The sequence below is a fragment of the Pseudoliparis swirei genome, chromosome 24, assembly GCF_029220125.1.
Source record: "Pseudoliparis swirei isolate HS2019 ecotype Mariana Trench chromosome 24, NWPU_hadal_v1, whole genome shotgun sequence".
In the NCBI taxonomy this organism is placed as follows: Eukaryota; Metazoa; Chordata; class Actinopteri; order Perciformes; family Liparidae; genus Pseudoliparis; species Pseudoliparis swirei.
In genome coordinates, this window is record NC_079411.1 from 4,082,333 (window position 1) to 4,107,573 (window position 25,241).

At 42.6% G+C, this 25,241-nt stretch overlaps 2 protein-coding genes across 2 annotated transcripts; both read left to right on the plus strand.

Moving 5' to 3' along the window:
- Positions 1 to 691: 691 nt before the first annotated feature.
- Positions 692 to 7,209, plus strand: LOC130189610 (cytochrome P450 3A40-like). The gene is made up of 13 exons (XM_056408489.1): positions 692 to 798; positions 877 to 970; positions 2,983 to 3,035; positions 3,452 to 3,551; positions 3,665 to 3,778; positions 4,342 to 4,430; positions 4,505 to 4,653; positions 4,764 to 4,891; positions 4,975 to 5,050; positions 5,145 to 5,305; positions 5,799 to 6,025; positions 6,137 to 6,299; positions 6,642 to 7,209. Exons 1-13 carry the CDS (start codon positions 728 to 730, stop codon positions 6,723 to 6,725), a joined length of 1,509 nt encoding a protein of 502 aa, XP_056264464.1. The 5' UTR covers positions 692 to 727; the 3' UTR covers positions 6,726 to 7,209.
- A 2,357-nt stretch (positions 7,210 to 9,566) lies between these two features.
- On the plus strand, positions 9,567 to 25,216 carry foxk1 (forkhead box K1). The gene is made up of 9 exons (XM_056408741.1): positions 9,567 to 10,141; positions 13,956 to 14,171; positions 18,770 to 18,968; positions 19,105 to 19,251; positions 20,261 to 20,454; positions 20,725 to 20,897; positions 20,981 to 21,232; positions 22,270 to 22,443; positions 23,134 to 25,216. Exons 1-9 carry the CDS (start codon positions 9,696 to 9,698, stop codon positions 23,364 to 23,366), a joined length of 2,034 nt encoding a protein of 677 aa, XP_056264716.1. The 5' UTR covers positions 9,567 to 9,695; the 3' UTR covers positions 23,367 to 25,216.
- The last annotated feature ends 25 nt before the right edge of the window (positions 25,217 to 25,241 follow it).

Consider the following 25,241-nt stretch of genomic DNA (forward strand, 5'->3'; position numbering starts at 1 on the left):
GAAGAAATGAAAATAACTTCTTTGTTTTTCTTAACCCTTGTGTTGCCTTCGGGTCAATTTGACCCGATTCAATGTTTCACCCTCCTGTCGCCTTCGGGTCAATATGGCCCGATTCAATGTTTAACCCTCCTGTTACCTTTATATTTACTAACATATTTTACCCTTGAGGTCAATATGACCCCAGCTATTAAAATCTCCAGAAAATTATTAGAATTAATATTGTTTTCCAAGTTTAAGTGTGAGGTACTTTATGTTTGTTTGTTGACTCCCGAAAGAACACCGACATTAAACATTGAATCGGGTCAAATTGACCTGAAGGCGACAGGAGGGTGAAACATTGAATCAGGTCAAATTGACCCGAAGGCAACACAAGGGTTAAAACATTCAAATCACAAATATAAAGGAAAAATATGCAAGAACAAAATATCTAGAAGTAAATTAAGAATATATTACATAATAATTCATATGACCTTTGCTTGAGTCCAATCTTTCTTAACATACAATATAACAATCTGAGTCGCAGATAATTCTATATCCTGTTTGGTCAAGTTTCTGTTAATTATTCACATGACCCACCTGCCTGCCTGCCATTGGTTCACCTCTCACACACACACACACACACACACACACACACACACACACACACACACCCTGCTGACACACAAGGCATACAGGCTGCTGATCGAGCCCAGTGGTGAGGGAGAGAGACCAGAAGAAACCTGCAGAGATGGGGTTCTCCTTCTTCTTCTCCGCTGAGACCTGGACCCTCCTGGTGGCGCTCATCACATTGGTCTTTGTGTGAGTATTTCTCCCGGGAAACGTTTGTTTGTTTGTTTGTTTGTGTGATCAAAATATCTTTTTTGTTTTTTTTTACAGGTATTCCTGCTGGACACATGGAATATTTAAGAAATTGGGCATCCCTGGTCCCCGACCAGTCCCCTTTTTTGGCACTATGCTGGGATATAAAAAGGTTAGTAAACCAGAAGCAGTCAGTGCGTTTACATGATGGTATAATTCGAATCTTGCTTTAGTCGGACTATGCTATCTTTTGGGGGATCATCTGTTATCCCAATATACATGGCAGACCGAAAGCATGTCATATCCGATACGATAGGTGGCGCTGTTTTCATTACAACTCGTGGTGATACAGCCATTTCCGCTTGACCTCTTCACCACCACCAACAACAACATTTCGAGAAAGATGGCGAACAGAGAGCGAGGCGAAGCTACATCCCTCTACTATTCTTCCATGGTGTTAATAGGAGTACAGCGAATGCAAATGGCGCTATTGGCTGAGTTGATAACGGAGAGAAGACGCCGTCGCCGAAGGTACACGGAGAATTTAATTTATCGTCTCTTTCGACTTCCGGGTCACGACATGGGAGGGAGGGAGGGCGGCGGGATCTCGAGCATGCGCAAAGACGCAAAGTCCAGTTCCGAATCGAATTCAGAGTTACATGCCGCGAGTCGAATTATCAACTGGATCGGACCGAGCTATCCAGGGGTGTTAATCGGACCGAAGTCGGACCGCACATAGTCCGACTAAGGTGTTTACATGAAACGGATAATTCGATTTCAGTCCGACTAAGCCAATAATTCGATTGCATGTAACCGCACTGAGTGTTTTACAGGCTGGCCGAGGCCCAGAGTGGAGTAGTGTTGACCTAGACTTCTCCTTCCTGCTTTAATTAGGGAAAGGGGGAAGTTAAGAACTCTGGCTTTAAGTTCCCATCGTGTACTTGTATCATCGGAGGTGTTTTAGAGTTTATATCTTTTAACAGATATGTCAATGTGTTGGACTCAACTACATAATTCTATAGAAAATAATTCCTGATGAATAAATTTCACAGGTTTAAAGTTTCTATGAAACGGTATGAAATTTAACATTTATTTATGTGTAAAAGAGAACGTTTCACAATTTAGTTATAACATTTAGACCCCTTTTTCTACTTTTCTACTACTAAAAAAGTAGAGTAATGTTGAGTCCTTCCTGCTTTAATTACGGTTTGGGTGAAGTTAACCCTCCTGTTACCTTTACATTTACTAACATATTTTACCCTCTGGGCCAATTTGACCCCAGTAATTAAAACCTCCAGAAAATTATTAGAATTATTATTGCTTCCCAAGTTTAAGTGTGAGGTACTTTATGTTTGTTTGTTGACCACCTAAATAGCCCTTTAAATAAATAAAAACGTTGATATTTCTTATATGTTTGACACAGTGAAAAACAGCCTGGGGTCAAATTGACCCCAAAGAACACCGACATTAAACATTGAATGGGGTCAAATTGACCCGAAAGGTAACAGGAGGGTTAAGAAATCTGGCTTGAAGTTCCCATAGTGTACTTGTTGTGTTGTAGAGTTTACACCTTTAACAGATATGTCAATGTGTTGCACTCAACTCAATAATTCCATAGAAAAATAATTCCTGTTGAATGAATTTCACAAGTTTTAAAGTTTCTATGAAAGGTGGAACTACTGTAGGCTTTTCAGATGTACATTTATTTATGTGTAAAAGAGAACGTTGCACAATTTTGTTATTACATTTTGACAAAGAAAATTCCCATTTTCCTTTTTTAAATTCTAATGTAATGTTGAGCAAGACTTGTTCTTCCTGCTTTAATTAGGGTTTGGGGCAAGTTTAGAAATCTGGCTGAAAGTTCCCATCGTGTACTCGTGACATCGGAGGTGTGACATTTATTTATGTGTTAAAGAGAACGTTACATTTTGACAATAAAAAATTCAAATTTTACCTTTTTCTATTAAATGATCTGTCTGTGTTTAAAGATATTTCATTTTATTGTTATTTAATAGAACAATAACAGCTGTGTATATTTTGGATGAATTGAGTAAACATTTAACCCTGTTAATATCCAGTCCTCAAAAAATACATATTTAATTTAAAAAAGTTCATGCCACAAATAGTTCCATCATGTTAAAAGTGGACCATTAATAATCAGTATATTATTATTCTTGCACACAGGGATTTGTTGCCTTTGACGAGGAGTGCTTCAAGAAATATGGAAAAATCTGGGGGTAAGTCTGCTGTGTGTGTGTGTGTGTGTGTGTGTGCGTGCACATAAACTGTCTCTGCTTATTGGGTTGTGTACCTGTTTTACGAGGTTGTTTGATACGTCTGCATAAAAAGCTCAACCTGGTTTTTGATTTATTAATCTATTCTTTCTTAATTCTTTCCAAGCTGTTTTAAGAGATCTAATGTCTAAATTTATCTGCCGGGTTGATGACTTAGAAAATGAAATAATCATGTTTTTATCAAACATTAAGTTGAGTTCTACCAGTCCCAGCTGTGGAGACATTGGTACAGCTGTATATTTATGTATTTTCCTTGTGATTTTGTACGTATTTTATTCTATTTAATGTTGTGTACTATCTGGACCTTGAGTCTGAAATATAAGTTTGATTGATTTCTGATTTATTCTTACCCTATTCAGCATTTTTGACGGCCGTCAGCCCGTGATGTGCATCACAGATCCCACGATGATAAAAGCCGTTCTGATAAAGGAGTGCTACTCCGTCTTCACCAATCGCAGAGTAAGAAAACTCTCTCTCTCTCTCTCTCTCTCTCTCTCTCTCTCTCTCTCTCTCTCTCTCTCTCTCTGGTCCACCGGGACTCTCCTCAGCATCCGTCTGCCTCTCTGTCACAGAACTTCCGCCTGAACGGGCAGCTGTACGACGCCGTGTCCATCGCGGAGGATGACCAATGGAAAAGGATTCGCAGTGTCCTCTCGCCCTCCTTCACCTCGGGAAGACTAAAAGAGGTGCAGCCCCCCCCCCCCCCTGCTCTGGGCCTCCTCTGCCCTTTATGAACGTTGAAAAGATTGTTTTCTTTATTTATTTTTTGCCATCAAATTTGTATTCAGATTAAGGCACTAGATGTACTGTCGAGGGCACGACTGGTTTGTCGTTATTTGACAATAATAACAAAAAGTACATTCTTTGAAAAAATTATTGCTGAGAGGTCTACTCTGTCTTTACTGCTTCTAGGATGTAGAAAAGTTATCTTTAGAAATTTTGTATAAAAGTATTGCTTTGGTTAGACTTGCTTAGAAGTGATTTAAATATATTATATATATATTATATTATATATAAATCACTTCTAATCAAATCTAATCATTTATATATTTGTATATTGTGTATATATATATATAATATTATAAATCTATAATTTATATATATATATATATATTTTACATTATAAATCTATAATTTATTTTATATCATATATATATATCCAACCAAAGAAATATATACGCTTTATACAAAATGTGTATGTATATATAGCATTTCAGTCTGCCTTATGTCCTGTGTGCCTGTGTCTCAGATGTTTGACATAATGAAGCACCACTCTGCCAACCTGACCAGCAGCATGAAAAAGACAGCAGACAAGGATGAGGCCTTAGAGCTGAAAGAGTAAGGACCCGTTCTACCAATCATGTAACACATATTCCAGAGAAATCTCTGATGTGTGTGTGTTTGGCCTTTAGGTTCTTTGGACCCTACAGCATGGATGTAGTAGCCAGCACCGCCTTCAGCGTGGACATCGACTCACTCAACAACCCCTCAGACCCATTTGTCGCTAACATCAAGAAGATGCTGAAGTTTGACATTTTTAACCCGCTCTTCCTCCTTGTTGGTACAGAAATCCTTTTATAAAAGGCAGATATTTATACTGTTGTGAATGTCCTCAGCCACCATCTGTCCTGTGTCCCTGATAACATGTGTTGCTTTCTGCTTTGATTCCAGCTTTCTTCCCCTTCATGGGTCCGGTTCTTGAGAAGATGGAGTTTTCCTTTTTCCCCGCGTCTGTCACAGACTTCTTTTACGCTGCGCTGCAGAAGATCAAGGACAACCGAGTGCACAACACGGAAAAGGTATAGGCTACACGACCGTCTGTGCATCCGCATCTCTTTGCAGAAACACAAACACAGCTTTCCTCATATTGTTCTACTTCTAGAATCGAGTGGATTTCCTCCAGTTGATGATTGACTCGCAGAAAAACAACAACCTCAGTAAAATGGAACCAAACAAAGGTGACACACACACACACGCACACACACAGCCATGTTTAGTATCTCCATAAAGATAAAAGCACAACTAAACACTCTTTTAAATCTATCTCCCCAGGTTTAAACGACCATGAGATCCTCTCTCAAGCGATGATTTTCCTCTTTGCCGGCTATGAAACCACCAGCAGCTCTCTCAGTTTCGCGTCTTACAATCTGGCGAGAAACCCTCGCGTCATGAAACGGCTGCAGGAGGAGATCGACTCCACCTTCCCGAACAAGGTTCGTCTGGAGTGGAAAGGAAGGGCCTCAAAGTAAAACATTTTAAACTGCTTTCATTGTATTTTTGGTATCTGAGGTTGACTAACCTACAGATTTATAGATATATAATCACCTGATAAAGTGCTTGTTTACACATCCAGCAGGCACAGAGCAACATGCATTATCATCAAGGGTTGTGTTTCTGCCCATGCGATGAATTTAAACTTATATTTAACTTACTTTAATATGATTTTTATGTTTTTAACTTTGATCAGACGAGCTTTTCCATGGGTTAGCAGCCTTTTATGCTAAGCTAACCGGTTGCTAATATTTTTATGATGAGGTATCGGTCTAATCTGAACCTATAAAGGACAGTAACAGTGTTTTTAAAAAAACAACCTTGTTGCCTCCATCAACCGTCACCGTATACCCTTCAGCGCTTCTTTTAGCGCCTAACGTTGCCGACGGTAACGGCGTGGCGGTCGTGTTCGCGTGTGTCCCCGTGTTCATGCAGGGTCCCGTTGAGTACCAGGCCCTGATGCAGATGGAGTACCTCGACAGCGTCATCAACGAGTCTCTCCGACTGTACCCCATCGCCGCACGCCTGGAGCGTGTGGCCAAGGCGACCGTGGAGATAAACGGCGTTGTTATTCCAAAGGGTATGGTCGTCATGGTACCGACATGGCCCATTCACCGGGATCCTAACCTGTGGCCCGAGCCCGAGGAGTTCAAACCTGAGAGGTGCAGTAAGGATTTATGGACCTGAGCTCTTCAGGCACTTTCCTCATTTTTGTTATTAATACTGTGTGTGTGTGTGTGTGTGTGTGTGTGTGTGTGTGTTCGCATCCTCAGGTTCACCAAGGAAACCAAGGAGACGATTGACCCCTTCACGTACATGCCTTTCGGGGCGGGACCAAGGAACTGCATTGGGATGCGGTTTGCTCTGGTGATGATGAAACTAGCTTTGGTGGAGATCCTGCAGAAGTTCAGCTTCTCTGTGTGTAAGGAAACGGAGGTGAGTCACACTGATTGTTATTGTGCTTCATTTTTTTAATGGTGAATGAATAATCAGACTTAATGGCGTATGCGTGTACTGCGGTCCACATTGTATTTATTGCTAGTATGATTGAGATATTGAGGGTTATATATTACCAAAGATAGCCAATCATGTTGCAAAGGTCTGTCTGTTTAAAGATCAGAAGCTGCGTGCGTGCCTGTGTGTGCCTGTGTGCGTGTGTGTGTGTGTGTGTGTGTGTGTGTGGTTTTTCTCTTTGTGATTCTGCCAGCTGTTTGTATGTTTCATACTTTGTTGATTTCCTTCACAATTCTGGTCTCTTCACATGTCCTCTCCTGTCAGATCCCCTTGGAGATGGACATCCAGGGCCTGCTGGCCCCAAAGCGACCAATCAAACTGAAGCTGGAGCCACGTTCTGAGTCCTAAAATGAATCAAATTTTAAAAAATAAAAACAAGATGAAAGATTATAAACATTGCTGTGTAGCGACGTTCCGTCGGCGCACTTTTCGTGAAGCCGCAGACACACCGAGTTCCTGTTTCCTGACATCGGAGCTTTCTTTTCTTCTTGTCTTTATTTGATGTAAACAAAGATACCTTAACTATATACACCAAACAAATGAACGCTATCCTAGTTTAATACGATCTTACGGTCTTGTTCTCACGGTGTTTCCTGGTGCCTAATGCAGCTCGTTACCTGCTCCTGTCATGACGTCATTCATAAACTTCGTCCTTGTGGCTCTTACAATTGCCATTTTGATCATGGTAGCATTATAGTAGAGTTGTGTGTACATCTGTATCAGCTGGTTATATTTTGTTTCCATTGAAGCTTTTATAATATTCATCCAAAACTACGAGAAAATTGATCATTTATCAAACCTGTGGTAACAATAAAGAAAGGTTTGGATCTTCCTCATGGGCACTGTCTTTCTTATATGTGTTTATTGGAACAGCAACATGCAATTTACATCGGGGCTACAAATTATCAAAATGTGGCCGAGAAACGGAAGAATGACCGACATTTTGATACTTTAAAAAAAGTATTTGTACAGATTGTGAAGCCCTCTGAGGCTAATTTGTAATTTGTGATATTGGGCACTCGGTAGAGCGCATACCATCGCATATCACAAGATTGGGCATTGAATTATGAACATTTTGGCATTATTTGCATGCCAATTGGATATAAATTGACTGCGCTATGGTAAAAAGAAGATATTGACCTTTTCATGACCTTGACCTTTGACCCGATCAATCCCAAAATTTAATCAAATGGTCCCCGGATAATAACCAATCATCCCACCAAATTTCATGCGATTCGATTTAATACTTTTTTACTTATGTGAACTAGAACGGGCACTCGGTAGAGCGCATACCTTCACAAGATTGGGCATTGAATTATGAACATTTTGGCGTTAGTTCCATGCCAATTGGATAAAAATTGACCGCGCTATGGTAAAAAGAAGATTTTGACCTTTTCATGACCTTTGACCCGATCGATCCCAAAATCTAATCAAATGGTCCCCGGATAATAACCAATCATCCCACCAAATGTCATGCGATTCGGTTTAATACTTTTTTAGTTATGCGAGTAACACACATACAAATAAATAAATACAAGGCGATCAAAACATAACCTTCCGCATTTTCAATGTGAAGGTAATAACACGCATATAAATAAATAAATAAATAAATACACGGCGATCAAAACATTACCTTCCGCATTTTCAATGCGAAGGTAATAACAACCAGTACAAAATAAGACACACTACCACATTGGTCATATGAGGTCAGGTGAAATGACAATAACAAAAAACATATTCCACATCAACACCACCCACTATTGTGTTGTCGCTGAATCATGCAGTTAAATCAACACTTGTCTGATAACAAAAGCTTTGCCACAGGAAGTACTAATATGTAGTGCAGGCTGACAGGTTTTCATTATATAAAGCAAGTGTTTGTGTATTTCTTTCCACCTGCTGTTAAATATGAGCCAGACATAAAAAATAAAAATAAAAGGTTTATTAAAGTATCAGGCAGTGAGTTCATATTTAACAGGATGTGTCACAGTGCATTAAATGGTCTGCTGTGACTACGTTATAATAGCTGTGCCGGTCTCTTTGGATGTGTCAACAGCGCCCTCGTGTGGCTGCATCGTGTTTTTATTCTTTTGTCATTGTTCCTGCTACTTCACAGATCCATTATCCGCGTTTTTCAGCCACCTTGTTCTTTCCATGTTTATAAACAGAAGGTAGACATCGAAAAAAAAAAAAAAAAAAAAAAATCTGAGACGCAAACAAACTACAGAGCCGACACCACATGTTCGTGGGGATTGAGGAACACGTCACATGTCATCTGCTGAAAATAACTGAAAACTGTGATATTACGTCAGACTTGTCAATTAAATGCACCATTTTTAGGATTATTTGTAAAGTAACCCAAAGTCTGGGATACATTAACATCATGAACCGTAATCCCCCTGAGTATATAATATGTTGTCAGTGTCTTTTCATAACTTGTATGATTCTTAAATGTAGTTTTTAATGTATTTGTTTTATTCACGAAACCACTTGCATACCCATTTAGATTCATTCAGAACCAAAATCCAGGAAATTCATGAAAGACTGTAGTGAATTTGCAGTTCTGAGTAATACCGCAGTGCATACATGTCGAGATACTACTGAACTCTACCTCCAGTTTCCTGGTGTGACGACATGAACTGCAGCCTATCGGCAGAGGTGCCCAGATGTGGCGTTCAGGAAAGAGAACATGCAGCCTGGATCACAAAGACCTAGTCCAATGTTCGTTTGTAATTCTGTATAAGTAGTGCGCTTATTGAGGTACCATTGCCTGACGTGGATTTTATCCAAATGTAACTGTATATAAAAGGCAATGCAACACTATATTTGTCTATTTTTTTTACTTCTTCTTTTTTTGATTATGTTTTTAAATATGTATCTTATGTGGGTGTTTTTGTTTTCTTTATAAAGCAATTTAACAGTGTTAAAAAAAAATTCCTCTCCACATGAACTTCCTGGCAAGGATTATAAATATGGTTCAGGCAAATATAATTTTTAAATAGTTTGAAAAAAAATCTACGTGTTATGATCAGAAACAGTTTGAAGAAATAATGTCGGCGTTTCCTCACTAGAATTAAACCAATGGGGGTGCAGCTTGACTGTCGAGGTTTCCCAGCAGTCCCTGAACGCAGCACCAGTCCCGTTCCTGCAGTAACTCCAGTCCCGTTCTTGCACCGACTCGGACTCCATGTTGTTCCGACAGCCACGGAGCGAGCAAGTGCCCTGGCCGAAAACTCTCACGTTGCAACTTTGTGTGTGTGCGAGAAGTAAAGTGTGTGTGTGTGCGCGCGTGAGAGAGTGTTGACCCTCCGAAAGAAGATGGCAGACTACCGGGAAGACACCGGAGCTCGAGCCCTGCTTGCTTTACAGTCGGCACCATGCAGTCCCGTGCGCGTCGCGGTGACCTCGCACGCCTATCACCAGCCCTCGCTCGCCCTCTTGGGTCCATCGATGATGGAAGCTCGCGCCGACGCCGGGCTGTTCCCCGTGCGCCTCGCGTGTCCTCCTGCGCAGGCCTTGGCTCGACTCGAGGGCCGGGACTTTGAGTTTGTGATGCGCCAGAGGACGGTCACCATAGGCCGGAACTCGTCTCACGGCTCCGTGGACATCAACATGGGCCACTCGAGCTTCATCTCCAGGCGACACCTGCAGATCACCTACGACGAGACGAACGGGTTCTCCCTCCGGTGTCTGGGGAAGAACGGCGTGTTCGTGGACGGGGTCTTCCAGCGGAGAGGCGCGCCGCCGCTGTCGCTGCCCAGAGAGTGAGTGCAAAGTCAGTTAGCATGGCCGCTACCGACGGTGCGGAGTGTGGTCACACGGCGCGCGGCTGCCCACAACTTTAACGTTCAATTGAAGCGTTTGACCTCCTGGTCGAACCGCCTCGCAGCCGGTGTCACGACGTGTTTCGTATCCCCTTTAAAGTCTCCCCCTCGCTCTCTTTTGGTAGCGGCTGAATAGCATTTCAAAACGAAATCCATATGTATGTGGGCTTTGAGAAACCGTAATAGTTGTTAGCGGATGTCCTAACTTTTCCAAATATCTAACGTTCTCCGTGTTAAAACGTCCAACTATAGAGGCACATTCTGACAAGGGCACTAAGTTTGTCATGACACCCCAATGAGACAGGTTTGATTTGGTCTGATCGGGTTTAGCGTCGGTTGAAGTGCACTTTAACCTCGGTTTGGTCCGGGAAGATGTAACATAATACGCTAACATGTGTCCCCCTGAGCCGTAGGATTATTATTATTTCCATCTGTCTCGGGGGGGAGCCTCTCCAGGTGACCTTTGACCCCACGGAATTATCCTCGCTCGCTAGCTAGCTGATCTTAGCTGCTAGCAAACTTAGCTTAATGTGTCCTCGCGACGAGCAAAAGCGAGTGAACTAATGTTAAAAGATTCATACGACGTTATATTTTGGCAGATCCGGATGATTATTATTTTGTTTTATTGTCCGAACATTTGGGTTTTATATTCTCTGGAGGTAAAAGTCGTGTCTCAGTTCCAGGGCGACAGCGCCGGCTCGTCGGGAAGCTGCTCGCCGACCTGTCGCCGTCACGTCAACCTTTATGTCAACAAACGCACCCCTGACGCCTCAGTTCGCCAGTCTTGTGAGGAATGGTGTGTTTGTTTCTTATTGAAACGATGAAATGCTTTCACGTGTTTTTAAAAAGAGGAAGCATCCGGTCTCTGGATATTCTTTCACTCTTTCTGTTGTTGCAACACTGTCTCGGCGACACGTTCAGCCTGCAGCGGGGTTCGGTTATTACAAACTCAAACTGAAAGCTTTGACTTCGTGTGGTGTCAATCACGTAAAGGGTGGGGGGTGGGGGGCTCTCTCTGATTGGCTGTCAGGACTGTTTGGGGGCGTGGTTAGCATTGGACAGGAAGTGCAGGCTGAATGACATCCTCATTGCAGGAGCACATGGAGTAAACACAAGACTCAAAACCCCAAGGCCATATCCAACACAGCCGAGTCCACATGTGTTGCTCTGGTCCTGCTGCCCGCCTGAAGGCGATTAATTAGTCGTTTTTTAGTTATTCTGGTATATTTACTGTAGTTATACATTATTATTATTTTACAACTTTGAAACACATTTGTATTAATTAAGATACGGCTGAACAGAAAGATACTTTAATATCAGCAAATATGTTAATATCAACACAAAACAGTTGCTTGTATTTGCCACCTTCAAATCAAAGTATTCCCAGTTTTCTTTCGGGAACTTTTCAAGCTCTAAGTGTCACTAATACACTGAGCGAGCAGCAGTTTTCATCTCCTGCCTCACATTTCGCATTGGGCTGACGTCTGATTTTTAAGTTATTCATGTGTAGGTTTTCCCTGTTTGGGGTCAATGTCTTGCTGTAAATTGTCATCGTCCTCCTTTCGGTTAAAGTAGATTTTATTCATACCATTTTTTGTGTGCATTTTAATAACCCTCTTACCTTCTCAAGCCTTCAGTGGCTTGAAGTAGCAACGCATTCACACAGCTGGCTATGATGTTGGGAATGATGCGTTTCAGGGGCCGGTATTATCGCAAAGAGGCTTAATTGTGGTCCCGTCAACGGTTCTCTACATGATATTCAGAACGTTTATATAGCAGCAATCGAGTAATGGAGTCCTGAGCAGAGAATGAAGTCTCATTTCCTCTGCATGTGTGGTTCTCCGAGCTTCCCTGTGCTTTGTTTGTGTAGCTGTCTCGAGTCTCTATTTGTGTTTCCCACTGGCCACGCTCTACACGGCGCTCATACGGTGTATACCACTGATGACTCATATTAAAAACTAATAATCTAACGCCCCCTTCCCAGTTTACCACTGAGTTCTGGCAGCCCTGTTGTCATTGTTTACTCTGTTCACCTGTCAGCTGCTCGCTGCTGTCTTCACCACCGCCATGTTGAGAGCTGTGTGGATACAATCTCATAGATTTACTTTGATAAAGAGCTCCTTTTAAACTCTATAACCTTTTCCCACTTTGTCTCAGTCTCTCACATGCTCTAAAGCCGAAACACTACTCGACACATCATGTGAGTTCTTCGAACAGTGGCTTTCTCTCTACAGCTGGGACTGTTGAAGGAATTCGGCAAAAAGTGTTTCCTGCACATTCCCGCCCGTCTCAGCTGTGGGACCCCGAAGCTCCTTCAGAGTTGCCACAAGTCTTTGTCCTCTCTCACTCGAGCTCTTCTTGCACGGACCGCCACTTGTCGAGGAGGGCCTGCTCCAGGCAGAGACAGCTGTGAGCAAACTGTACATGGGTCCAGTGTTGGATAAGCAGCTGCGATTGTTCACAAGACGAATTATAGAGACACTAGAACGGGCACTCGGTAGAGCGCATACCTTCGCATATCACAAGATTGGGCATTGAATTATGAACATTTTGGCATTAGTTGCATGCCAATTGGATAAAAATTGACCGCGCTATGGTAAAAAGAAGGTTTTGAACTTTTCATGACATTGACCTTTGACCCGATCGATCCCAAAATCTAATCAAATGGTCCCCGGATAATAACCAATCATCCCACCAAATTTCATGCGATTCGGTTTAATACTTTTTGAGTTATGCGAGTAACACACATACAAATAAATAAATACACGGCGATCAAAACATAATCTTCCGCATTGTCAATGCGAAGGTAACCATGGAACACAAAGACTGGGTTAACTGGCGTATGCAATCTTCGTAGTCCTGTGTGGATGTTTTTTGTTCGTCTCTGCAGGGAGGTCTGAGCCTGAGCTCAACACCCCTAGAATTAGTTGGGATTCAGTTTATTGCCTAAAGACACAAATGATCACATTCGGGCCGATATGATGGGTGCGCTCACACACACTTAATTTCAGTGACTGTGAACCGTGCTGCCTGAACCTGCCAGGAGACATTAAAGCTGCTTACATTAGTTATTACGGTTCCACTCTGACACATGTACTGAATCCCCCTCACATATAATTACTTTCAGGTTTTTGTTGTTGTTGTTGTTTAAGCTTGAACTAACTTGGGCTCGACTGATCTGCTGCTTTTATTGCGGCGGTTGTCCAGACCTGCTTAAAGAAGACGAAATGCCGGGTAACGGATGTTGTGTCATGTCGACACCAGACGAGTTCTTTGTCCACAAAAAGGGGTTGGCTGAAGACGTTGTTTATATAAAAAGCAACCCTCTGTAGTTAAGAGGAAAGTCATCGCTTAATGACATGGTTTCATGTTTCTAGACGTGACGCTGTGTATAATTCAAACGTATGTAATGTATTGTGTGCTTTCAAGTTCATACTTGACTTTGGAGACGATAGTTGTCATTGTACTGTAAATGTTCACATTGTATCGAGCACATTAATGCAAATACGTTTGAGTTTTAAGACGATAAATCTGTAAATTGTTCCAGAATTTATTTTAACATGTACACATTTGGTTAACTGGGCAAACTCCATGTCAAGTGATATGATTCAAAGCTTCAGATTGTGATCAATACGTTAAATGCCTAGCTGTGCAGCATTGTATCCGAGAGAATGTACTAATCCAACGCCGTCTCTTCTCTTCTGTCCTGCGGCTCCCTCCATCTTTCCTCCTGCTGCCGCCCGGCTCTCTCTAGGTGTGTGTTTCGTTTTCCCAGTACAGTAATCAAGATCCAGTTTATGACACTGCTGCCGCCGGAGGAGCACAGAGAGCGGGAGCTGCCCTCGCTCCCCCCTCGCCCCCTTCTGCCCCACATCTCCCCCCTCAAAATAAGCATTCCCACAATGCAGCAGCATGAAGAGCACATCAGGGCATTTGGCTCGCCGATGCCCTCGCCCACAGGCACCCTCAGGTAAGAAGAGGCCCACCCAAACACACAACGGGTTCACAGTGAGAAATGCAAACGCAGCATTTTGTCTCAATGCACACATTCAATAAATATAGACCGCGTTTGGCGGGAGCGGTCCGTGTTTTTCTGTCGTGAAGTATTTGGAAGCCGTTTCTTGTAAATGACTTTTCAGTTCGTGGTTGTGACCATTTGTGTCGGCTCAGTGCAAAGCTTGACGGTACTTTTTGGATTGAGTCTCCAGTTGTGAGTTTGAATGGATATTGGTTGTCACATTAAGTAAATAATTTGATTAGTCTCCTGGCGAAAATTATTTGGCAACAATATAGATAAATGATTAAACGCAGTTTTATAAGAAAACCACCAAACACTCCCTGATTCTACTAAAATACAATTCAGTTGGAAAAATGAATAACAACAATACAGTTGAAGGTACATTTCCCCGCTGGTGCACAGACTCAAAAGCCTGCAATGTTTTTTCCAAACCACCAACGTTATTGACTCATATTCACTGATAATATCCTTTCTGGTTTGACGGCATGAACATCAGCTGCTGCAGTGTTTTTGCCGTGGTTGAAACCTGCACTCTTATGAGCCGTGATGGCACACGTTTGAAAATCACTGCTCTATAAACGTATCCAGCATGCCTCCAGGCCAACATGGCGGGGGCCGACGGCGCCCTCTGGTGGCCCCCGCTGGTTTCTGCATCACGCGTCCCCCACCAATGTCTGCTCGTGTGTGTGCCTGCCTTATATGGAATGGCTGCAGCTTCGAGGCGTGTGATTGGCTGTCGGGCAGCTTGTTTTGCCTGTGGGCCATTTTTCCGTCCATTCCCGGTTTCCTTTTCAGAGCCCTCCCCCCACCACACACACACACACACACATACACACTCAGCTCCGGTTCTCTCACACGTGGACAAACACACAACACACTCACACAGAGTAAAGACGCTGGCTCCCACATCTCTCCACTGTGGCCTCTTGGAAAGTATCCACATGCAGGACGTGCAACATAAAGACGAGTATGTCAGAGACACGCCGACCGGGTGGCAACGAGCCACCTCTCCCGTTTGGCAACTGGAATGAAGTGTACACAATAACATTCTTCTGCCCCGGCCCATGGGGGCACCCATGACTCTTAATGACGTTTAATAATAATAATAACTTTATTTATAGCACCTTTAAAAACAATGTTTACAAAGTGCTCCACAGAGAGTCAAAGCTAAACAAGTGGAATAGCAAGAAACCAATATTACATTTAAAAGTATATATAAAAATTAAATGGAAAATTAAAAAATAAATAAATAAAAAACCAAATAAATTAAAAACAGATGACTAAATTAGGGAAACCAAAGTTCTGCATAAAAAGACTAGATCACTTAAAATCTGTTCTATAAAATGGGTTTTAAGAAGTGATTTAAAAGAAGTTACTGATTCTGCAAGCCTTATAAGGATGTAGATGTTTTAAGTAGGGCTGCACACTTTATCAACTTTGTGCCCAAGTTGCAATATTGCCTGATTTTTCAAATGTGCGTTTGTCACAATATAAATTCTCATGAATTATTGTGCTGGAGATGTGTGTGTGCCACACGTCACGGTCCACTTGAGATCGCACCGTCATCATTTAGATGTTTTTCAATTTAATATATAAACGAGTGATGGAAAATGGTCATTTGATTTTAATGTCGATAATCATCTTATTTTAATTGGTGGTTTTTAAATCCAAATCGTTCAGCCCTAATTTTAATACTAAAGACGCCTCAGAGCAATAGGAGACGTTTCTCGTCGCCTTCGTTCATTTTTCAAAGCGACTTGCAAAACCGAGCCGGCCCGGCAGCCTCGTTCACCGGCCAAGACATACGTGTGTGTGTCTCTGTGTGTCTCTGGATGGGTTTGTGTGTGCTTCTCTCTCTGTGTGTGTGTTTCTCTGTATGTGTTTGTGTCCTGTGTGTGTGTGTCTCTCTGTGTGTGTGTGTGTGTGTTTCACTGTGTGTTTGTGTGTGTTTCTCTGTATGTGTGTGTCTCTATGTGTTTCTCTGTATGTGTGTGTGTGTTTCACTGTGTGTGTTTGTGTGTTTCTCTGTATGTGTGTTTCTCTGTATGTGTGTGTGTTTCTCTGTATGTGTTTGTGTCCTGTGTGTGTGTGTTTCTCTGTATGTGTCTGTGTGTGTGTGTGTGTGTGTGTGTGTCTCTCTGTGTGTGTTTCTCTGTATGTGTGCATGTGTGTTTCACTGTGTTTGTGTGTGTTTGTCTGTGTGTGTGTGTTTCACTGTGTGTTTGTGTTTGTTTCTCTGTATGTGTGTGTGTGTTTCTCTGTATGTGTGTGTGTTTCTCTGTGTGTTTCTCTGTGTGTGTGTGTGTGTCTCTGTGTGTTTCTCTGTATGTGTGTGTGTGTTTCTCTGTATGTGTGTGTGTGTTTCTCTGTATGTGTGTCTGTGTTTCTCTGTATGTGTGTGTGTGTTTCTCTGTATGTGTGTCTCTGTGTGAGTTTGTGTGTCTCTGTGTGTGTTTCTCTGTATGTGTGTGTGTTTCTCTGTATGTGTGTGTGTTTCACTGTGTGTGTTTGTGTGTTTCTCTGTATGTGTGTGTGTGTTTCTCTGTATGTGTGTGTGTTTCTCTGTATGTGTGTGTGTTTCTCTGTGTGTGTGTTTCACTGTATGTGTGTGTGTGTTTCTCTGTATGTGTGTGTGTTTCTCTGTATGTGTGTGTTTCTCTGTATGTGTGTGTGTGTGTTTCTCTGTATGTGTGTGTGTGTGTGTGTTTCTCTGTATGTGTGTGTGTTTCTCTGTATGTGTGTCTGTGTTTCTCTGTATGTGTGTGTGTTTCTCTGTATGTGTGTGTGTGTTTCTCTGTATGTGTGTGTGTGTTTCTCTGTGTGTTTCTCTGTGTGTGTGTTTTTCTGTATGTGTGTCTGTGTGTCAGTTTCTCTGTATGTGTGTGTGTGTTTCACTGTGTGTGTTTCTCTGTATGTGTGTGTGTTTCTCTGTATGTGTGTGTGTGTTTCTCTGTATGTGTGTGTGTGTTTCTCTGTATGTGTGTGTGTTTCTCTGTATGTGTGTGTGTGTTTCTCTGTATGTGTGTGTGTTTCTCTGTATGTGTGTGTGTGTTTCTCTGTATGTGTGTGTGTGTTTCTCTGTATGTGTGTGTGTGTGTGTTTCTCTGTATGTGTGTGTGTTTCTCTGTATGTGTGTCTCTGTGTGAGTTTCTCTATGTGTGTGTGTGTGTCTCTGTGTGTGTTTCTCTGTATGTGTGTCTGTGTTTCTCTGTATGTGTGTGTTTCTCTGTATGTGTGTGTGTGTTTCTCTGTATGTGTGTGTGTTTCTCTGTATGTGTGTGTGTGTCTCTGTGAGTTTCTCTGTATGTGTGTGTGTGTTTCTCTGTATGTTTCTCTGTATGTGTGTGTGTGTTTCTCTGTATGTGTGTGTGTTTCTCTGTATGTGTGTGTGTGTTTCTCTGTATGTGTGTCTGTGTGTCAGTTTCTCTGTATGTGTGTGTGTTTCTCTGTGTGTGTGTTTCTCTGTATGTGTGTCTCTGTGTGAGTTTCTCTGTATGTGTGTGTGTTTCTCTGTATGTGTGTGTTTCTCTGTATGTGTGTGTGTGTTTCTCTGTATGTGTGTGTGTTTCTCTGTATGTATGTGTGTGTTTCTCTGTATGTGTGTGTGTGTTTGTCTGTGTTTCTCTGTATGTGTGTGTGTTTCTCTGTATGTGTGTCTGTGTTTCTCTGTATGTGTGTGTGTGTTTCTCTGTATGTGTGTGTGTTTCTCTGTATGTGTGTGTGTGTTTCTCTGTATGTGTGTCTGTGTTTCTCTGTTTGTGTGTGTGTGTTTCTCTGTATTTGTGTGTCTCTGTGTGTGTTTCTCTGTATGTGTGTGTGTTTCACTGTGTGTGTTTCACTGTGTGTGTTTCTCTGTATGTGTGTGTGTGTTTCACTGTGTGTCTGTCTCTATATCTTCCGCTCTCTGTTGCCACAGGCAAATCAAAGCACACCGTCTCTCCGAGAAACCGGTGTTTACTTTACTAACAGAAGCAGGTGTGTGTGTTGTCTGAGTTATTTGTGTTTTGTCTCACCAGCAGCAGATAAAGCCTCGTTAATGATTACCACCGAGGTGTTTTATGATGCGTTAAGAACACTTTCCGTGTCAAGAACGCACCGGATCTGAGCTGTTATCATTTTTCCAAATGTAGCTCCTGTGCGTGTCTGTTGCTCTAAATGTGTCATCATTTGCTCAAAGGATTATATAAAAAAATACAAATCTTAATTTAGTACAAGCTTCAAATGGCACTTTATTGTTTTTACTTTTACATGTAACATTATTACGAGACAATTGGAAAGACAGAAGGTCTACGTGGATTTCTATTTATTTATTTTTTGTATCTTACTAAGATTTACCAAAAATAATGAAGCATGCTCACTGTTTTTCTTTATTTTTTCACAAGTGCAGTGTGAGTGTTGGGATGACATTCATAATACACGTCTGCTGTGAATCCGTTGATCTCTATTCAGTCATCCCCTCCTCGTGTTTGTGGACATAACTTGTTGTTTGTGTCCATCCAAAGGTCTTTCCCCGGGGACTCTTTGTTGACACACTGCTCTCTCTCCTCCAGCGTTCCCAACTCCTGCCCGGTTAGCCCACGAGGTGCAGGATCATCAGGGTATCGCTACGGACGCAACGTGACCCCTGACCTCCAGCTGGCAGCTGAATATGCCGCCACGGCTGTTTCTGAGCAGAGGCGGAGCATTGTGGAGCAGCGGGGTGGGGGGAGCGAGCAGCGGGAGGGGTCGGCCGGTGGAGACAGCCCCAAGGTGCAGACCCAGCAACATCAACACAAGTGTCCTAAATACATCACCCAGAATGCAAATGTAGCCGTCAAAGGGGTTTCATGTGACAGTATGGGCACAACGGCGTGTGGGTATTAATACCTGTGTCTGGTTTGTCTAGGATGAGTCCAAGCCTCCTTATTCCTACGCACAGCTGATCGTGCAGGCCATCTCTTCTGCCCCGGACAAACAGCTGACTCTCTCTGGCATCTACGCCCACATCACCAAGCACTACCCCTACTACCGCACTGCAGACAAGGGCTGGCAGGTAGGGCCCTTCCGTCTCTCACTGAGCAGCTGATGGCGTATCCACGGTAGCCGTGACGACGCAAACGTCACGGCAACACGCGGGACGATCACCTGAGTAAAAGTTAGAAGGTTGTTATCGTATGATTTAAGTATTAAGGCTCGCCAACAGTTATGTCGCGACTGACACTTTCGGTGATTTCGGAATGGAAGAAAGAAATTGTGTCCTGAAATATGAGAGTTTAAGCTTTCTTTATACTCGCTCGTGGTAAAATGTCACATTATAGGAGGCCAGAAAAAATATATAATCAAAATAATTTGGGATTTTGAGCGATACAAAGTAAATTGAATTTAATGTAAGGAACTACAGTGTGTGGAAAAACGTCATCAGTAAGTCAAAGTATAATATAAAATAAATTCTTTGTCACGTATATGTCTAAAAAAGTCATAAACATCATAATTTAACAATGTTTGTCGTAAAAAAAATATTATAAAAAGGTTATAGTATGTCAAAATATGATGGGGGAGAAAAATCATGTCACAAAATGTATAAAAGAATGCATTGTGTACAAATTTAGTAGTCTGTGTATAATATGCTCTATTTATATATATGTATATGATATATATATGTATGTGTGTGTGTGTGTGTATATATATATATATGTGTCATCGTAGCACAAGCTCCGAGCACGTTTGTGTAAAGTTCGTTGCATTATTCTCCAAATCTTGAATGCGTGTGAAGGAGCAAGCAGACAATGAGTGGAGAGACATAAATGCATTATAATTACAAAGAAACTACGGTTGAGTGTCCTGTAAACAATTTAATCTGTCTGGCAAAAATATTGACTCAAACGTCAATTCTCCCAAGAGCTCCGGTTTCTAAAACCATGTCAGTCATGTCATCTTTTTATCAGTAAACATTTGCGTCGGTCTCGTCTGAAAGCTCTGATTGCTGCGTCGTTCATGAACTCTGCGTTCGGCTTCTTTGAGAAATTCTTTCTAAAAAAAAACGTATTTTTGCCTCTCCGCAGAACTCGATAAGACACAACCTGTCGCTCAACCGCTACTTCCTCAAAGTGGCCCGCTCTCAGGACGAGCCCGGCAAAGGGAGCTTCTGGCGCGTGGATTCTGCGTCCGAGAGCAAGTTGGTGGAGCAGGCCTTCAGGAAAAGGAGGCAAAGGGGCGTGGCTTGCTTTCGGACGCCGTTCGGCCCGCTCTCCTCTAGGTGAGTCGATCGCCTGAGACCCGCGGCCGCGTGGAAGTACGCGGACGCACTCGGACACGCGCTCGGTCGCTTCCGTTAACCCTTTCCCCTTCTCTCTGCTCCTGCTCTCATTTGATTGGATAGAACAAAGTAAGTCTGATTTCCGGGTTCATATATTCAGCGGTAGACGCTGGCAGGCAGGGAGCTCTGTGTTCACGAGGTCTCTCGATGTATTAATCCATCGCTCCGGGCTTCTCCCCCCCCCCCCCCCCTTATTCCTTCTTTTTTCAGGAGTGCTCCCGCCTCCCCGACCCACCAGGGACTCCTCTCCCCCCCGTCCAGCGGGCTGCAGACCCCCGAGTGTCTGAGCAGGGACGGCTCTCCCATCTCCCACGCCCACCACGAACAGCTGGCTCACAAACTGGCCTCTGTACCCGAGTATAGGTATTCTCAGAGTGCCCCAGGTGAGCTTCCACAACAACAACAACAACAAGAGACGCACATGAAGGCGTCCGGGAGGTGACACGATGTCTGTGTCTCCGCGTAGGATCTCCAACCAGCGGGCAGCACGTCATCGTGGCTGCTCCCGCTCACCCGACGGTCCAGGGGAAAGCCCTCGCCTTCGTTCCAAGCGGCGGCGGCGGCGGCTTGATCCAGCCCATCCACATGCTGCAGGGTGCCGCTCAGTCCTCCATCACCATGGTGCGGGTGGTCACCGGCGTGCCGCCAGCTTCCAACCCTCCGAATGGGTACAGCGCTCCCTCTATGGGAGGAACAGAGGGCAACACCGAGCTCAGAGGTACTCTTGAAGAAGTGCTCCGATCGCACGTCATGTGATGCATCGCTCCCTGATCACCGACTGGGTTCATCTTTTTAACGATTTAAAGCTCTTGTGGGATCGGCGTACTTTTCGTATTATTGTGAAGAATTTAATGTCAACTTTTAATACGGGTTTTGGATCTTTGTATTGTTGTTTTTTGTCTTTGTGAAATGCATCGTTGAACTCTTGAGGGACGATCACTAACTTATTGAGCGGATGGATGTCTGTCTAGTTTCATACTTGTGACACTTTTTATTAGAACTATTCATAATAGATTTAACCCGGGCTTCTCGGTCTGGATCGAGGTCCAGATCCAGATTGAACGAGGGATCGATGAGGACCTGACCGTGTGTCACAGTTTATTTCATGGGGATATATGTTCTTGTGTTTGAATGTATGCTAGTTAGATAGTTAGTATTAACAACTAGTTGTCACTGTCCGTGAATCGAGCTGGTTATCTCTCAGGAAGAAGGACATAGTTCTCAAAGTTTGCACACACTTGCGTAAATTATTATTAGCTATGGAAAAAGGGCGGGTCTTTGGTAAAATGGGGGATGTGACATAATTAAAACGCACACTGTGACTTTCAGTTGCAAAGGGGTTTAATGCGAGCGCCCCAAAAGACACAGAACCAGTTTTACAGTAACTTTAACACGACGACAGTTCCAGAGAATCTGATGAAGACCTTCCAGACTCTTTTGAATGTCTTGCTCAGTTTGAACACGGTATCTGAATCAAAACAAGATCAGGCATCTAATTTATAACCTTTATAGATAAAACGGGGCCTAAAAGAGGCCTAATCTACTTTACACCTGAAGGTTGTGATCCACAAGAAGGAACTTGAACCTCTGACAAACTCTTAAATTCTAGTTACTTTTATTAATCCCACAAAGGAACATTTTGCTGCCACATCATCATACGAGGTGATTTGACAGCTACACATTGTATTTGTTGAGCTTGGCTGGCAGACGGCGGTGTTTTGAAGTGATCCGATTGTGCGTTTGTGTTCCTGCCAGACGCCCAGCTGAACCGGGAGCGAGTGATCCAGACGGTGGACAGCGCCGTGCAGGGCGGGGATGGGCGACACCTGGCCCTGGGTTTACATCAACTTCCTGTTCCTCCTGTTACTCAGAATGGAAAACACACCGCTGCTGCTGTTGCCACAGCAACCAGTCTTGCCAATGCATCTGGTAAGGTTTTTCATCGATCGGTGCCTCGCATCAACCACTCGGGATGATAAATATAGAGCGATGTTTTCTCTTAAAAAGATGGGTGATGGGTAAAATGTCACATTATAGGAGGCCAGAAAAAAATATTATAAGAATTTGGGATTTTGGGCCATACTAAATAAATAGAATTGAGTCAGTAAGTCAAAGTATAATATATATTTTTTTCTCTTTGTGACAGTATATGTCTAAAAAATTCATAAACATTAGTTTAATGAAGTGAAAAAGGCTTAGTATAGTTTGTCGTGAAAAGAAATAGAAAAAGGTTATAGTATGTCAAAATATGTGGAGAACAAAAATCATGTCGCAAAATGTATAAAAGAATATAGTATGCCATAAAAAATCCTAGTAATAAATGTATATCAAGTTAGTGTAGTATTTCACAAGATAAAGTAATAGTAGTGTGTGTATAATATGCTATATATATATATTATATATATAATATGCTATATTTATATATATATATTATATATAAGATATATATATATATATGATATATATATATAACAATTTCATAAAAAGTCCTAGTATGACATAAACAAGTATTTGCATTGAAGTTATCTGTAAAACTGAGAACCAATAAACACAAATAAAGATAAAAGCTGGTGGTTAGGCATCCAGATACTTCCTCACCTTTACGTTCTCCTCCTCCAGGCCTGACGAGTCCTCTCCAGATCCTGGCTGCCCAGGCCTCCAGCTCCCCCCCCGTGCTGCTGAGCAGACAGCCCAGTGCAGAGACGTTAGCCGAGCAGCCGGGGGAGCCCCAGGCCAAGCGGACAAAGATGGAGGCCGAAGGCGGGACTGAATCCGTGCTGCATCACGCCGCGCCCTCTCAGCAGCCCGTCATCGTCGCCATGACGTCACAAACCCACGACCCCAGGAAGTAAAAACCCCCGGGCCTCTCAGCAGGTACCCGACGGACAGCCTCCTCACGGCCCCCTAACTGCTTTGCCTTTTCTACTCGTTTGATACGACTGCAGCCGACCACGGCCGAGAAATAAAAGTGTCCGCGCGGCCTCTCTCGACAGAAGGGAATTCAACAATTGTAAGGAACATATTTGTTGGGGGTCAAAAATATATATTAAAACTTTTCAAATACATTCTGTATTCAAAGCAAGTAAATCTTTCAGGACTTTTTTTCCAGCGTTAGTCTTTAAAAAAAATGTAATCCATTACTCACTGACGACACAAGTAAGGATATTAAGCTTCTAAGAGCATTATGCATATTACAATCATTTCAGCACTACTTTTACGATGTGAATGTGGGATACTATCTCAGATACAACCTTATTGGATGAGATGCATCAGTTACTGTCACTCCCAGGCCAAAGAACTCCTGCACTTGTTATTAGTCGTTGCCTGAATTAAAACCAGGGAATGCGTGTTCAGAGATTTTAAATGGCCGGTATTTATACAATAAACTGTGACGATCGGAGTTTGATATATTGTGTGACTTCACACGATAGAGGACTTTGCTGCGTGTACGCAGACCACTGATGGGGCGTGGGAGACTGTTAAGAATATGATTGTACTCTTCATAAGGCCACTTTTACTGAAAAGGTCTCATAGAAAATATATTAATATTAAAGTCCATAATGTGAGGTGGCTTTCCTTCTTTCCTTCTCTGTGGAGCACAAACGGAAAGAAATGGGTTTTGCCGTTTTTGGAAGAATAGATGGGAGGAAATCCAGGAACAACAAACGAGGACTTTGCAGTCGTTCGGTTCGTCGGTGAAGATCCTCGGACCCGAGGCGAACCGGGGGATCGGACCGCAGGGAAGGGTTTAATAAAATGGGGGGGAAAAGAGGCAACTATTTGGAGTTGATTGAAGTGGAGCTAACCTAATGTAGACAAACTGATTGTTTTAATTTTGTTCTTGTTTCAGTAGTGGTAAAAAAAGGAGAAATGAAACAGTTTTGTGTTGTCACAGAAAAAAACAGTCATAATCTTTAAAGCCTTAAATATTTCTACATTTTGTTCGTCTTTTTATTAAAACCTTTTTTTAGAAAGCTTTACCTTCTCTTTTTTTTTTTATAGTTAACGCAGCGCTTCTTTAACAGAACGTGACCGGCGCCACGACAGCGTGACGGTTATGTTGCATCAGTTCAATCAGGGGAAGGAGGGCGGGACCAACACATGACCACAGATTTCAACAGCTCTCGTCTTAATTTCTTTCTGTTTACGGTACTTCTGACATATTTTCTACGGGACACGTGCTTTTCCATTTCTCTAAAATACATTCACCTTTCTCCCGATCTACCTCTCCCCGTGAGCCGTTTCTCTCTTTGCCGTCTCTACCGAGGCATCCAGCTTTTAGCAATTCCTGTCACAGACGCTGCCCTTCATTAGATATTCTTCAGCACTTCCCCCCCCCCACTCTCTAATCTTTCATTCTCACTCTGCCTTTAGCTTTTCTGAATGTCCTTGCACAGGCCTCACTTTTTTTTTAGCTCGCGATCAGGCCCTTTGCGAAAGATTTCAGTGATTGTTGTTGCACACTAGAAAAAAAGATGCGTAATGATTGTATGCTGATCTTTCTGCTAAATGACTAAGCTATTTAGGTGTTTTTTCTGATTTTTGGAGAAAAGAAAAAATATTTTGCTATGCGTAAAAAAACCCTGGCTATCGTCAATACGTAAACATTCTGGAAATAGAGAAGTATATGTATTTTTAAATGTTTTTTTGGTGATTTGTTAAAATGTGTAGCACAAATTAAAATTCCTCATTGACTTATGGATTTCATCGTCTCCTCTTCTGTGACG

Coding starts and splice junctions, on each gene's coding strand:
- LOC130189610 (XM_056408489.1), top strand. CDS start 728: ATGGGGTTCTCCTTCTTCTTCTCCGCTGAGACCTGGACCCTCCTGGTG. Junction 971..2,982: donor CTATGCTGGGATATAAAAAG/GTTAGTAAACCA, acceptor TCTTGCACACAG/GGATTTGTTGCCTTTGACGA. Junction 5,306..5,798: donor ACTCCACCTTCCCGAACAAG/GTTCGTCTGGAG, acceptor GTGTTCATGCAG/GGTCCCGTTGAGTACCAGGC.
- foxk1 (XM_056408741.1), top strand. CDS start 9,696: ATGGCAGACTACCGGGAAGACACCGGAGCTCGAGCCCTGCTTGCTTTA. Junction 20,455..20,724: donor TTCGGCCCGCTCTCCTCTAG/GTGAGTCGATCG, acceptor TTCTTTTTTCAG/GAGTGCTCCCGCCTCCCCGA. Junction 20,898..20,980: donor GTATTCTCAGAGTGCCCCAG/GTGAGCTTCCAC, acceptor GTCTCCGCGTAG/GATCTCCAACCAGCGGGCAG.